The 16028-nt window shown below is 39.9% G+C and overlaps 1 protein-coding gene across 1 annotated transcript; it reads right to left on the bottom strand.

Moving 5' to 3' along the window:
* Positions 1–13528: 13528 nt before the first annotated feature.
* Positions 13529–13909, bottom strand: LOC115985699. The gene has a single exon (XM_031108613.1). It carries the CDS (start codon positions 13907–13909, stop codon positions 13529–13531), a length of 381 nt encoding a protein of 126 aa, XP_030964473.1.
* Positions 13910–16028: the final 2119 nt, after the last annotated feature.

The following is a 16028-nucleotide window of genomic DNA, read 5'->3' as shown; positions in this document are numbered from 1 at the left end:
CTTTTGCACACATAAAAAAGTAACATTGGGTAGCCCTTTTATGCAGAAAAATCCTTTTTATGCAAAAAATTCTTTTATGCATAAAATTCGTTTATGCAGAAAATTCTTCTATGCAGAAAATCCTTTTATGCAGAAAAATCCCTTTTATGCATAAAATTCATTTATGTGGAAAATCCTTTTATGTAGAAAATTATTTTATGCAGAAAATTTTCCTATTATGCAGAAAATTTTTCTGTTATGCAGAAAAATTTCTATTATGTAGAAAATTTTCTGTTATGCAGAAAAATTGTGCAGAAAGTTTTCTTTTATGCAGAAAAATTAGCTTTCATGCAAAAAAAAAAAAAAAAAAAACTTATTTTAGGTATGAACCCTTTTACAAGACAATGTCCATAGCTGAGTAGTCCTTCTTTCACATGAGATGTTGGTCTCCACAATTGAATGACCTTTTGTATAGATAACAACAGCACTTACAATTAGACAAATTACAACTAAATAAGTTTATATATATATATATATATAGCTAAACAGTTTTGCATACATGAGTAGTAACAGCACCTAGAAGTTTTTTTTTCTTCTTCTATTACAAAAAGAAAGGGGGCAAGAAGTCTTTATAACTAAGGAAGTCTCAAAACATATATTACATCCCAACAAAGTTGTCCACTAGAGAAATGAACTAAAGCATGAGTAGCCTAATCCAATAAGCCACCAAAGGTTTCTGCGGAGGACGAGCCACCGTTGGTGGGTAAGGGTAACATGATGGAATTCTTTTGACTTGTCAAAATGGATAGTTTCACTAACTTTGCTACAATTGCTTTCTCTGACTTTGCTACAATTGCTTTCTCTAAATTTGCAATCTTCACCACAAGTTCAGCCAACTTCATCTCACCATCATGAGTGATGCATGAGGCAGCGGTAGTTTTGAGCCAATCAAGAATGAACTGAAAATAAGTTTAAAAGCTTTTTTTTTTTTTTTTATCCAAAAGAAAGGAAAGCACGAGGAAGCATCCAGCAACAAATCACAGCCATAATGTAAATAAACTCAGCTATGAAATGGAAGTATGTATTATTACTCATGATTACGCATGAGGCTTAGTTGCCTCAAATAGAAGGGTACTAAGTCAAATGAAGCTAGTACAAAACTTACGGCTATATCCAGAAGAGAACATATCTAATGGAAGAAGAATTCTTGTTCAGCAGTATAGCTGAACCATTCAAGGAACTTCCAGCAGTACCCAACCTATCTTCTCCATCTAACAAAGAATGCATTGATGTCCTTGCTTTGGAGTACGATATGAAGCATAATTCAAATCCTTATCTAGTGATACATGCTCTCAATGTCAAACCATGGAAAGACTTATCATGGCATATGGACTCTCCATCGCTGTACTCATGTCGTCGTGCTACTAGACTACCATTAGTTCACTGATATATGGCTGAAGCCATGAACTTTCAAGATAAGTTATTACATCACTATCTTTAAATTTATATTGAGTATATGTTACTCTACTATGCTCATATCATTTAGTACAAATTACTTTAATATTAATCACATTCATCACTCAATTAAAACTATCACGTTAAATGTATATTACTTTATCTTTACCATTATTGCAACCATTGATCAAAAATTGTTATGTGAAACATATTGTTTGTTTCAACCATTGTTATACTTCTTATATCTTGGAATTTGTCTATTTTGTAGGCATAAAATCCCTGATCATAACTCCTTGCAACTAAAATCATCAATATTATCCTAATCACTAAAGGAAATCCTTCTTGTACCAATCGCTGAACCAAGTAGATTGGCGGTCATCCCTTAAAGAAGCTTTGTTGCCATTGAAGCCATGGTAGCCCCACGCATACTTCACTTCACATAGTGATTACATTGACATCTTTGCTTAGGAGTACCACATGATGCTCAGTTTAGATCCTAACTTGGTGATACATGCTCTCAATGTCAAGCCATAGAGAGATTTATCATAACCTATGGACTTTCCACTGCTGTACTCATGTCACTACACTGCTAGACTGCCATAAGTTCACTGATATACGGTTGGAGCCATGAACTTTCAAAGATAAGTCACCACGTCACTATCTTTAAATTTGTATTGAATATATGTTTCTCTACTAGCACTATACCACTTAATACAAATTACTTTAATATTATATCATATACATCATTCAATCCAACCTATCACGTTAAATATATGTTACTTTATCTCAAACATTATTGCAATCATTATACAAAACATATTAGTTATTTCAGTAATCATCATGTTTTTTAAATATTGGGCTTTTATTTTGTAGGCATAAAACCCATAAGAATTTTTCATCCCAATATAGAAGCCCGAATCATCCAAGAAATTCAATGAATCCCTGTCGCTGGAATCACCAATCTTGTTCCAATCAATAAAAGAAAGTTTTTTCTAAATCATCCACTGAGCCAAGTAGATTGGAGGTCATCAAAGAAGTTTTATTATCGCCATCAAAGTTGTGCCATGGCAGAAGGCAAAAATCTCATGAAACCTATCAATGGCAAATGGCTGGAGCTATGTCATACTTAACTCAATAATCATATTTTCTGCAAAATGCTTCGGAAATAGAGAGTAAGCATTATCCTTACTCTAAAACACGAATATCTTACATTTATTTCAAAACTATAAATATTTTAAGATACATTTTTACATAGACATTTGTATTTCAAACTTACTTGCAAGGACAAACCTTTTGCAACTTGACATTTTCAAAATAAATTGTTCAACCTCCATGACTATATTTTGGCTCAATCATATCAATATTTCAATGATCAAAACACTTTTCATGTTTCAAACCTTTACATATTCAAAATTGAAGACAACCTTTATGGTTGGGACTCTTCAAAATAAAATGGTCATGCATTTAGCAAGTGATTTCACAAATAGATATTACCTTTATGACCATGCTTTAATTTTTTAAGCCTAAGAATTGTAATCTTTCGACAATCAAAATATCTTGGCAAAAGAAATTTTTGATTAAAGAAAATATAGCCTATACGTTTGAACCAGCTTCAAGTCATTTCAAGAAAAAAAAAAAAAACAACATATATGATTGAACCAATTTTCAAAACATCACGTATAATACAACATTTACGGCTATATAAGCTTACAACATACTTCACATTACATAGTGACTACGTTACATTACATTACATCACAATATATCACAAAAGTAAATTTTTGAAAAGAAAAAAGATACACCTAAGAAAATATAAGAATCTACTCCAACAAAGCCATTGCCAAAGATCTCTACTAGAGGGGAAACACCGTTGAAAGACACATGATCTCATCCCTCTGATTAAAAGATAAAGTTCAGCCACCATTAACACAGTATTCTCCTCAGATCCGCTATCTCCATCATCACGAATAGTACATGATTCAGTGGCACAATAAATATGATCACAGCTAGAGCAATAGTCCTCTCACAACAACACCGACCTTGCATCCAACCATGAAGCTAGAATGTTTCTTTCCAATATCTCCAAATACCCTTGACGATCAATTTTTTCAAGAGTAATGACAACAAATTTTCCCTGCACCGCCATGAGGTAAGAGACCATAGTTAAATATCCAACAATAATAACAAAAGAGCAAATGAACAGTATCAAGACATAATTCCTTCTAGCAATATTAGCAATTTCATATCATACTTGGAGATTCTTTTATTTTAAGGAACATCGTGGAGATATGGCAGAATCGTGGTTGGAACTCTTCAAAAGTAGTCTCTCCAGCCATAACAGAATCAGTAAGGCTTTTGTCAATTGCCATTATGTCTTCGACGGCAAAACCTGAAGTGAAAATGCATCAGCAGTAAATATTCATGATAAGAAAAAGGGAAGGGGCATAAAGTCTGTATCCGTATCCTCAAATTCATCATCATACTTCCTCGGCTATGTCTTGTTATTATCACCAAGTTGTTGGAACCATAAGGTCAAAGAAATGCAAGGCCATGAATGAAGATGAGAAAGGAAAGAAAGGATGTAAGAAGATAAGGTGTTCTTGAAGAAACCTCTTCCATAGGTTCATAAATCTTCGTCCTACCGGCAATGTTCTTCCCCTAAATTGCTTCATCATGACAGTCGGACCAATGGAACCAATAGTTCGGTTAACAAAAGTAACAGTTTGTTCTAAATAACCATCACCGGAGGGTCTAGATTCATTACGGCTGGAATTCTCACTAGATTAGACTAGGGGGCTTCCACCACAGTGTCTGGATATCTCCTCCATGAACCAAACAACTATTAAATTCAGCTTCTCTAGATTCCAACGACACATCAGATTATGGAATACAATCTTATAGCGGAACAATATCACATCACCAATGATATTGGCTTTATGAAGGAATCAACAAGACACTTTATTATCAATATTTTAGCTTATTCAATTAGGCCAATCAATAATGGGCCCACAAAGACCCATAAAGCGAATGGGGGCTGGCAGAAGCTCTTAATCACTGGATACAAAACATCAGTAGTGGCTAGAGCCCATACAATTTTGTCACTAGAATATCTCTTCGTAGCACCCACTTCAAAGGTGCACTAATTGGATTATCCTTCTCAATTACTATTGAAGGACTTGTATCACCTTGCCAACGGTTCCAATTCCACCAACAACTAAAATCTCTTTATCAACTACAAAAGCAAAAGAAAAAAATCAATCTAGAAGAGTTGAATCAGAAAAGGAGGATGGAAGAAGTTTAGAATGAGATAAAAAGGTTCTTATAGTCTTAGAAAAAAGGAAGAAGCTCTCTCTTTCAAGCTCACCATCTCTCTCTCTCTCTCTTTCAACCCATGCAACATACGCTTATGGACTCATTCAAACTCACATATGGGACCAAAGGTAAGCTGATCACACATATTCTAGGGGCTAAAGGTTGAGGTACAATTTTTTTACTCAAGCCACATGCTCTAATCCTATTTAATCACTTTTATTTATTCACCAAAAATACCAAAATATCACCCATATATTATTTTGGGCCCCCATGAATATTTCTCATTAGCCCACAAATATTTCCTATCTCATTATCTATAATAAGGCCAACATTAAAAAAAAAAAAAACAAAACAAAAAAAAAAAAACTCGCACGTGTGATCCTAATATTTTTCTTTCAAAAAATATAGTATTACTAATAACTTGATCACACGTGACTTGGGGGGCTAAATGTTAGGGTACCTTTTTTTTTTTTTTTTTTTTTACGCCTAATTTTATTTAGGTACCACCTATTTATTTTCAAACACCACTAATAAGTTATTGGGTTTTCCCAAATATTAATCACAAATGTTTCATATCTCATTATCTAAATTGGGTTATGATATAAACTATCACAAATAGCCTCAAAACTCATATTTTATCCAATTTTATTATCTGATTCTATTGAAAGCCCAAGAATACTTATATTTGGCAATATTTAAGAAGCCCATGATTCAAGTCCATGGCAAAACAATTTTATCAATGGAATTCAAATCCATGATCATAGCCCATGATTTAAACATATGGCAATTTATTTATCCAAAACCCAATTCTCGTTGGCAACATCAAAACCCAATTTTCATTGGCAACATCAAGGACCAATTCTCATTGGCAATATCAAAGCCTAATTTTTATTGGCAACATCAAAACCCAATTCTCATTGGAAATAACAAAAGTCTAACTTACGTTAGCACTATTTAAATCCCAATTTTCATTGGCAATATCAAAACCCAATTCTCATTAGCAATATCAAAAGCCCAACTTGCATTGGCACTATTAAAAGCCCAAGCTAACTACTTGGCATTATTCTATCAAAAGCCCAAGGTTATTAAATACTCAGCATAATACTATATCATAATTATTCTTAAACGTATTATTACAATATTACAAGCTCATGGAATTTATGAATTATCTATTCTCAAAACCCATGACAATCATCTTGTAAAAGCCCATGGAAAGTTATGATTGTTAGATCCATCACATATATTTATTGTTATAAACCCATGAAATACATGGACATCATTTGCATCGCGACATCCATAATATACGCCTTCGACACTCATGGTAAACATTCGAGCCCACAAGCTCATCATTTAAGTTATGATGCAATTATTAGAAACCATGAACATTATTGCAACATGGAATTCATCAAAGTAAACAGTATTTACAAAAGTATTTTGAAACTTATCCTATTGTTTCAAACATTACAAGTAATTACTCAAAGGCCCATTGCAAGTATTTATGAAAAACCCAAAATCATTTACTAATAAAATTCATGAGGAATGAAAGCCCATAGCAACATGTGCACACAACCCAGCCCATGTGAGCAAGCCCAAGCAAAAAACACAAGCAGCTAACCAAAAGGCAACTAGAGACTCATACAAGGGAACCAAGCCTTTGAGAATGGACTAAGGGTTGTCCCATCAATTTTCTGCCACCCTCTACCTGACATGAACAGTGCCCAAAGGCGGTCATATTAGCTAAAGTCAAAAGGATGAAGAGACTTCATGATCTTCCTCAAAACTGCACCTCCAACGAAAGGGGAGCTGAAACCAAATTATCCAAACTTCAACAAATTGATGCTATAAATGTTAAAAACAATCGAGACATGATTCATGTACCAAGCCTATGAATCCTAAATGAGAAAATTTGGGAACATGTGGTTTGGAGGGCATAAAGGGATCTCCAGCGGAACCCCCTGAAGTAGACTAGAACTTGACATATGGCTTGGGGTTTTGAAATCTTACTTCTTGGGGGACCAAATCTCAATTTGCAGCATTAGGATTCATTCTTAATACACAATAATTAAGCTCAGCCCCGAAAATCTTGGCACTTAATGCAAAAAGTTCTAAAATCCCATCATTACCCAAAGAAGCAAGACAACCCCTCAAAGTGGATTTTCCTACTTTTGATCAAAATCTCAGGAAAGTTAAACCTTGATTTCGTCACCCTTGATGAGTCATGCATTTTTGGATTCTTGTCAATCAATGCTTCTCTAAAGCTCCATTATAAAAATTTCTGTCATTGACTACACTCTACAGAAATTCAATCCCTATTTGCTTTCTTTAAGCTTCCCCATGCTCTCTTGAGCTCACTGACAACCTTTCTCAACCTACAGTCACCATAACACCAACATTCACCACCTTGCTTACACCTTCCTACTCCAAAAACGTCCCATAACTAACCAAGACAACCACTCCCTCCGAAACCCTTGGTTTGTTTAGTACTTTGCTCGTGGTTTAGCTTTCCTTAAGCTCACCATTCATCATCTTTAGCCTACACTCGTCTAATTTTAGATATTCTCCTCACCCCACTACACAACCACAGCTCAAAAATGTCCTCCAACTAGACACAAATGGCCCATTACTCACAAAAAGCTTCAATCTTAGTGTTAATCCCATCTCACTCACTCAAAGTAGCCCACATTCACCTCATTCATGCCTTATAATTATACACTCACCAAAATCTTAGTTTAATACTTGCTGCAGTGAACTAGGAATCTTTCTCTCCCTTCATTCCATCCTATTTTTCCTCTTTTATTTGTAACTATGGAGCCTTTAATCATTGTTTATTATTATGATGAAGAATATAATGTATTTGTAACAATTGAATTTTTCCCTCACAATTGATGTAATGAAGGCTAAAAGTACTATAAATTCCCTTGACCAAAACACACAAGGACCCCCAGGAACGAACATTTTCCTAAATTTATTTAATCATTGACTGCTGGACTCTAAGTATAATTTTACCATTACCGCTGGAGATAATACAATACCACTAAAGGACTAATTTGAACTATGATTCCATAAAAAGACTAATAATGTATAAACTTACAATACTAAAGTGTTTATTGGGCTTTATTGTTGTCTTCTTGTTAGGGTGCAGCCTCTATCTCTTGCTTGGGCGGACTTACACCACACCGATAGCCTTTGGGCTTTATTTCAAGGGCCCATCATTGAGTTTTGGCTTGGCTATCCCATATTCTATTTGGGAACATCAGAAATTTTCCCCTTAACAAATGTTAATGCTTAAACGATTATGATAAAAGAGAGGAAAGGGGATTAATCTGCTGAACTTGACTCCTTAGTAGATTTAAGTCCAAAAAGGGAACCAATCTCCAATGTGGGCAATCTTATATGGAAATCCTGCCATAGAAATTGCCTACTTTGAAAGAATGGACCTAAATGGCTCAATCCCTAATCTCTTAACTTGCTAGAGAGTAGGCTATTAAGAGGAGAGAATGGGGTAGCTTGTCAGTGCATGTCTTATCACACTTTGACTTTTCTCACTTCATTTCCTACTCTTTTGTTTTTCTTTCTTTTTCTATTTCTCCCTTATTTCTATGCTCCCTACTGTTCTTCCTTGTTTTTTCGTTGTTGTTTACTGTGCATAGCTAAAACCTTTTTATACTATCTACCATGATGAGATTTACCATTTTACGCCTTAACTACTTTTGGCTTGGTGTGGGTGTCCTTCCTAAGCCACCCACTAGTTTGCTGGCTACTTAGCCAACACCACTATCCTGCGCTAGCTGCGCCACATTCCATTCCCAGACAAAAGGAGTTTTGTTTTATTTTCTTGCATTCCATGGCATTTCCATTCGGATAAGGATTGGGTATTCTCTCTTACTAACTCCTATGGCATGCACCTAGTGATTTCAGCTCACCTTTCATTCTTTTGGGTTGTATGGCATCCCAGCAGGACATTTCCCCTAAAAGAGCTTGAGCTAGAATCCCCGAATAGACTTTCTCTTCTCCCCACTACCAGATCATACCCTCTCTTACCTCTAACTCCTATGGTAATGTGATTTTTTTTGGTAATTTTATATTTCTGTAATTTTTTATACATATAAATGAACCAAACACTATAATGCCACTATAATGTCAATGGCAAAGCCAGGAATTTTTCCTAGGGGAGCTAAACTATTATGACTAAAAAAAAAAAAAAATTATTTCATAAATTAACTTTAAGTCAACATCTATTTGCTAGATCATGTTTTAGAGAAGCAACATCTATTTGCTTATGTTAACATTTTCAAGTGTTTCTAAGGGGTTTAACATCAGAGAAAACATTCTATCCAGAGCCGATAGAAAAGGGGTTATTTACGCCACTAATCAGGAGCTGCCACGTTATATATTCAATGAGAATTCAGTACACTCTATCACACAGGATTGTAGCTCAAATAAAACCAAAATCATCAAACACGATCTGTTCAGAAGCCCTTACCTGGAGAAATAACACCAGCACCAATGCCTCCTCTCCTCTGACCAACAGAGCTTAAAAAAAAAAAAAAAAATTAAACCACAAACACAAATATAAAGCAAAAACCCAGAACCAGAGTTGGTTTTCGTTCTTTTTCCCTCCATATTTCACAATCAGAGACTTTCAAATTGATTTCTCTATTCCTTCTCATAATCATGGTTCTCCTTTCAACTTGAAAACCCAGATTTTATAGAAACTCATAACCTCATTAAAATTTCACAATCCTCATGGTCTTCAAGTACCCGAAGTTGGGTTTTAGGCATGGACTTCTCCGACTGTTTTTAAGTGGGCAATGGTGTAGATACGGAGCACTACTTGACTCGAATCTGGTTCTCAAATTTTGGAAGTCTTTGTGTCGGACTCGAGAGTTGTAGTGTTTGGCCATGCGGTCTTGGTACCTAGCGAGCCTTTGTTCTGCTGCTGCTCTAATCTCGTCCACTAGGTCGAGCTGTAGTCGCATAGCCTCGTCGTTTTTGTTCTCATCATGGTTGTGCACCTTGTAGGTCGTGAGCCCAACTTCGGCCGGGATGACCGCTTCGCCTCTGTACATCAGTCGGAATGGTGTCTCTCCTGTGGGTGTCCTTGTCGTCGTCCTGTATGCCCATAATATGCTTGGCAATTCTTTGGGCCATATACCCTTTGCCCCCTCGAGCCGAGTCTTGATAATCTTGAGCAAGGATCGGTTCGTGACTTCGACCTGGCCATTAGCTTGAGGGTGGGTGGGGGAGGAGTAGTGGCTCTTTATTTCTAACTGCAAGCGAAAATCCCGGAAGGGGTCGTTGTCGAACTGCCTCCGTTGTTCGAGACAAAAAATCTAGGAATGCCAAACCTACATATGATGCATCTCCAAACAAAGTTTCGCACGTTTTTCTCTGTAATTGTGGCCAAAGCTTCAGCTTCCACCCATTTTGTGAAATAGTCAATGCCCACCACCAGGAACTTCAGCTGTCGTACTGTTGTAGGGAATGGTCTCATAATATCTAACCCCCATTGTGCGAACGGCCATGGGGCCGTCATCGGGGTCAGCTTTTCGGTTGGTTGTCTAATAATATTGTTGATCCTTTGGTATTTGTCACAGGCCCTGACATAAGCTTCAGCGTCCTTCTGCATGGTGGGCCAATAGTGCCCCGCTCGTATAAGCTTGTGTACCAATGATCTAGACCCTGAATGGTTTCCGCAGATTCCTTCATGTACCTCTCTCATGACGTAGTCTGCCTCTTCCGTACCCAAGCATCTCAGATATGGTCGAGAGAAGCCTCTTTTGTACAAGACGTCTTTTATTAGGACAAACCTTGCCGCCTGGACCATCAATTTTCTTGCAGCCTCCTTTCCATCCGGTAATACCCCGTTTTTCAAGTATGACACTAACGATGCGGTCCAGCTACTGTCAGAGCCTATTTCTTGCATGTTGCTGGGGTCTATTAGCGGAGAAAGCTGAACAAAAGAGAGTACATTACCAGGGATGACCATATGTTCTGCTAAAGCGGCCTTTGCGGGGCGATCGGCTCGCTCGTTTTCTCCTCTAGGAATTTGGACGATCTTGGCTTCTAGGTCGTCAACTCTCGCCCTTACTTGATCAAGGTACCTTTTCATCCTTTCGCCCTTGCATTCGTAGTCTCCATTTATTTGGTTAGTAATGACCTGAGAGTCGCAGTAGATGACTACCCTTGCAGCTCCTGCAGCTTTGGCGAGGTCCAGTCCTGCTATCAACGCTTCATATTCTGATTCATTGTTGGTAGTGGGGAAGTCGAAACGGACCATACATTCAATGGTGTCTCCTTCGGGCGATAGTAGCACGATGCCGGCTCTTCCGGCTTGTCTGTTGGATGACCCGTCCGTATATATGCTCCAATGAGGGGACTCTTCTACCCCCTTAACTTCGTCATGAGTGAATTCAGCTATGAAATCTGCGACGATCCGTCCCTTGATGGTGATACGTGGGCGGTACTGGATATCGAATTCGCTCAGTTCTATAACCCATAATGCCAGTCGACCCGCAGCCTCAGGATTGCTCATCGCCCGTCGTAAGAGTTTATCAGTCAAGACGTTCATCGTATGGGCTTGAAAGTACAGTTTAAGCTTGCAGGCCGCCGTAACTAATGTAAAGGCAAGTTTCTCCATGGGTGGGTATCTTTCTTCAGCACTGCGAAGCGCTCTACTTGCGTAGTATACGGGCTTTTGTACTTTCTCTTCTTCTTTGACAAAGGCAGCACTAACGGCTGCGGGGGAGACGACTAGATAGAGAAAAAGCTCTTCTCCTGGCTTTGACGGGCTCAGCAGTGGTGGGGAGGAGAGATAAGCCTTCAACTCCTCGATCGCTTGCTGGCATTCGGAGGTTCACTCGAATGATCTCTTCAGCGTTCGAAAGAAGGGCAAACACTTGTCCGTCACCCTTGACACGAACCTATTTAGTGCCACAATTTTTCTATTCAGGCTTTGCACCTCCTTCACATTCCTTGGTGGCGCCATCTCCATAATGGCCCGGATCTTGTCCGGGTTTGCCTCGATCCCCCTTTGGGACACCATAAATCCTAGGAATTTTCCCGCCGTCACTCCAAAGGCACATTTTCCTGGATTGAGCTTGGGTGTTGAATGTTTCTTTGAGATCTTCCAGATGATCTTCCTCCCTCCGACTTTTTACTAGCATATCGTCAACGTAAACCTGGACATTCCTCATAATCTGTTGTGCGAACATTTTGTTCATAAGCCTCTGGTATGTTGCGCCTACGTTCTTCAGGTTAAAAGGCATCACTTTGTAACAAAAGAGGCCCTGGCTGGTCACGAATGAAGTTTTTTCCTAATCAACTTCGTGCATTCGGATTTGGTTGTACCCTGAGAAAGCGGCCATGAAGCTCAGCAATTGATGTCGGGCTATTGAGTCTACTAGGACGTCGACCCTTGGGAGGGGGTAGCTATCTTTAGGGCAAGCTTTGTTAAGGTCGGTGAAGTCCACACACATCCGCCATTTCCCGCTAGCTTTTTTGACCATTACCACGTTCGCTAGCCAGTCGGGATAGTATACTTCCCTAATAAAGCTCGCTTCCTGTAGCTTTCGGACTTCTTCTGCTATGGCTCGGTCTCGTTCAGGGGCGAACACTCTTTTCTTTTGTCGGATAGGTGGAAAGGCGGGTGATACATTCAACCTGTGCACCATGACTGAAGGGTCTATTCTTGGCATATCTTCATGACCCCAGTCGAATACGTCTCGATTGCCTCTGAGGAAGGTTATGAGCTCCTGACGGATCACGGGGTTAGCGAGTGTTCCAATTTTGGTCATTCGGCCAGGATCGGAACTGTCAAGGGATATCTCTTCTAACTTCTCTACTAGCTCTGTTACCATCCGATGCTCTTCTATGCTTAAAGCCTGAACTTGATCCTCCATTTCCATCATGGCTATGTAGCATTCGCGCGCGGCCATCTGACTTCCACGCAACTCCCCTACTTTGTAGTCAGTCGGGAACTTAATCATCAGGTGGTAGGTGGAAATTACCGCCTTCCATGAATTAAGCGTGGGTCGTTCGAGGATAGCGTTGTAGGCAGACGAGCAATCGACCACCAAGAATGTCACATCCTTGATTATCTGCTGAGAGTAATCGCCTACTATTATAGACAATGTGTCAGCACCCAGGGGGAATACCCAGCCCCCTCCGAAGCCAACGAGCGGGGCATTTGTTGGAATCAATCGCTCCCTATCGATCCTCATATGCTGGAACACTGGGTAGTATAAAATATCCGCTGAACTGCCATTGTCGACCAACACCCGGTGCATGTTGTAGTCTTCTACCCACAAGCTGACGACGAGCGCATCGTCATGTGGATGGTGAAGGTGTCATGCGTCCTCTTCTGAGAACCCGATTATGGGGCCTTCTCTTCGTGCTATTTTCGGTACGACTCCCGTCAACTGAATATTTTGTACAGTCCGAAGGTAGGTCTTGCAGGCATTCTTGGATGACCCAGCGACAGCCGTTCCTCCTACGATCATCCTTATGTCCCCTATCGGGGGCCTCAGTCGCTCATTATCCCGTCGGGGGTGTTGGTCTTATGTGGGTAGATCCGCTTTCTACTTGCTAACAAACTTCTGTAGTTTTCCTTGTCTGATAATGGCCTCAATCTGCTGCTTGAGGTCATAGCAATCAGCCGTATCGTGACCATGGTTGCAGTGGAAACGGTAATACTTATCCCTGGAACGTTTGTTGGGATTACTCTTTAGCTTTCCCGAGAACGTTAGAGCCTCCTCGTCCTTGATTTGCATAAGGACTTTATCTATCGGGCTGTCAACGTAGTGAAGCTCGTGAATCTTCCTCCCAGGGGCTTAGGGCGCCTCTCGTCCCTTCGATCTCCTGCTCTTGCCTCCTTTCGGCCTTGGTCCTGCCGAGTGTCTTCCTGCGGCCTCTCTTCTCGGGCTAACAGCACGTCTTTAGCATTCATATACTTTGTGGCACGATAAAGTACTTCCGACATGGTCTTTAGGTCATTTTTGTATAGGGAGAACAAAAACTTACCCTTCTTCAAGCCATTCATGAATGCCACAACAAGTATCTTATTGTCGACTTCATCGATCAAGAGTGCCTCCTTGTTGAAGCGGGATATGTAGGCTCTTAAAGTTTCATCCTCTCGCTGCTTCATACTCATCAAGCAAGCCATAGACTTCTTGTACCGATGGCCTCCGATGAAGTGTGCGGTAAATTGAGCGCTGAGTTCTTTGAAGGTGCTGATGGAGTTCGATGTCAGTCGACTGAACCAAATTCTCGCTGCGCCCTTCAGTGTTGTAGGGAAGGCCCTACACATGATTGCGTCTGCTACACCTTGAAGGTGCATTAGGGTCTTGAAGTTCTCCAAGTGGTCCAGAGGATCCCTGACCTCATCATAACTATCTATCTGTGGCATGCGGAACTTACTCGGTAGGGGGAAGGAGTTGACGGTGGCGATGAACGGCGAGTCAGTCCGATTGACAAGGTCGTCAAGATCGCTGGACACTCGCCCTTTGAGAGCATTCATCATCACCTCCATTTGTTCCTTCATGACCTGCATCTATGCGATAATAGGTGGTGGAGCTGTATTTGCAAGGGAAGGGAGGCTCACGTTCTGTCGCTCCGGTTTGCTCGGGGCGTTGCTGGCCTAGGGTCCCTCCTGGTTCTTCTGTCGGCACTGGTTCCTTCTTGATCAGCTCCTTGGTCGTCTGGTGCTGCGTTTTTTTGGCGTAGTTGCTCTTCCAGGTCGTGGTTTTGTCGGGTGAGACGTTCCACGGCTGCGGCGAGAGTCTTGACTTGCTTCTCGAGGGCAATTGTGGGTGGTTCTTTTTCTAGAATGTCGTTAGTGGTTGCCATTGAGTGGATGAGCACCATGCGACTTTTGTTCGAGAAGCGGTAATATGACTTTACACTACAGGTTTCCCACAGACAACGCCTACTGATGATGCCGAAAATACCACCAGTAAGCCACACGGTCCTCGCGCGCCCCAAATAACACCTTCACACCAAAAAGAAATTACCTAGCAGATAGTACCGGTGTGGTACCGGCCAAATACCCTCTGAAGGTCAAGTCAGAACTATTTTCACTACTCTAGAGTACTAGAGAGGGTAAATTATGCGTATCTTGGTTCGTGAGAGTGCTTGGTTTTTATAGTAGTAGGGCTTGACCCCTTTTCCTTGTAGTAAAAGTCTTTTCCTTATAAGAGTCTCCTTAGGCGTAATTCACAGGATCCTTTCCATATAGGAATCCCTCTTAGGTTTCACGAAACGTGGGGAGCAAGTCATTTACTTATACACGCGAACGTGGTTAGCAAGCATTCTTTGACTAGTGCCGTCAGTCTATGTTGTGCCTTCGGTTTACATACCGTCAGCTTCAGGATGATCTTCAACCTTATTATCCCGTCGGCCTGTGGAACTCTTCACTTCATCGCGCCGTCAGTCGTTAAACAAAGGCTGACGGCCTTATCCCTTATTTGACCATTCTTTTATCCTTATCACATATAACAGAGAGTGCATACACAAAAATATGAAATATAAGTTTTCAGATTTTTTACCATTCTTTTTAAGATATTATCTCTATCTCCACTACTTGTTGCTTTTATGATTCCTTTGTGATATATCCTCCATCCTTTCTGTGGTTGCTCCAGTTGATGCTTATCAGCAAAGAAAATATAGCAAACAAGTTAGGATGCATGTTAACACAAAAAAGTAAACAGAATGAAATAGACAAAGGAATAGCACCTCATGTCATGGTTTTGTGATTTGGTTCTCTGTAGATGCCATGGTAGCTCTGTGCTTACTGTTTCTCCTTTCTCTCTTTTCTTTTGTCTCTATTGGAGTTTATTTTCTAGGATCTTGGGTCTATTTGAAATATTTGCAGAGGGTCTTTGGGGTGCTTTTTTGGTTTGGTGATGGAGGAGAAGGGAAGAAATGAGAAAGGAGTAGAGAGGATTTTCTCTCTGCCTGTAGGAATGAAAGATGGGAGGTTCTGAGAAAATGAGGTATGTCCTCTATATGAGGTGAGGAATGTGTGTACATAGTACTGAAGGTGAAAGTGTGGGAGTGAGGCTAGGGGTGTTATTGGGGAATTCTCTAGAATATTGTTACAAGTGGGTTCCATCAGATGCAATCATGCAACTACAACCATTTTTCATCAATCCAATTCCATCCCCTTTGGACACTCGCCCAATTCTAGACCTTAAATTAAAATTAGACACACTTAAATAAAAACGTTAGAACAATTAGACAAATTCTTTAAGAGATAAACATCATGGACCATAAATGTTGAACTT

Source organism: Quercus lobata, chromosome 4 (assembly GCF_001633185.2).
Source record: "Quercus lobata isolate SW786 chromosome 4, ValleyOak3.0 Primary Assembly, whole genome shotgun sequence".
In the NCBI taxonomy this organism is placed as follows: Eukaryota; Viridiplantae; Streptophyta; class Magnoliopsida; order Fagales; family Fagaceae; genus Quercus; species Quercus lobata.
Note: the sequence above shows the minus strand (reverse complement) of the source record. Positions and strands in the feature narration are given on the sequence as shown.

Excerpts from the sequence above, each read along its gene's own strand:
- LOC115985699 (XM_031108613.1), bottom strand. The coding sequence starts at position 13,909 with ATGGCTTGCTTGATGAGTATGAAGCAGCGAGAGGATGAAACTTTAAGA.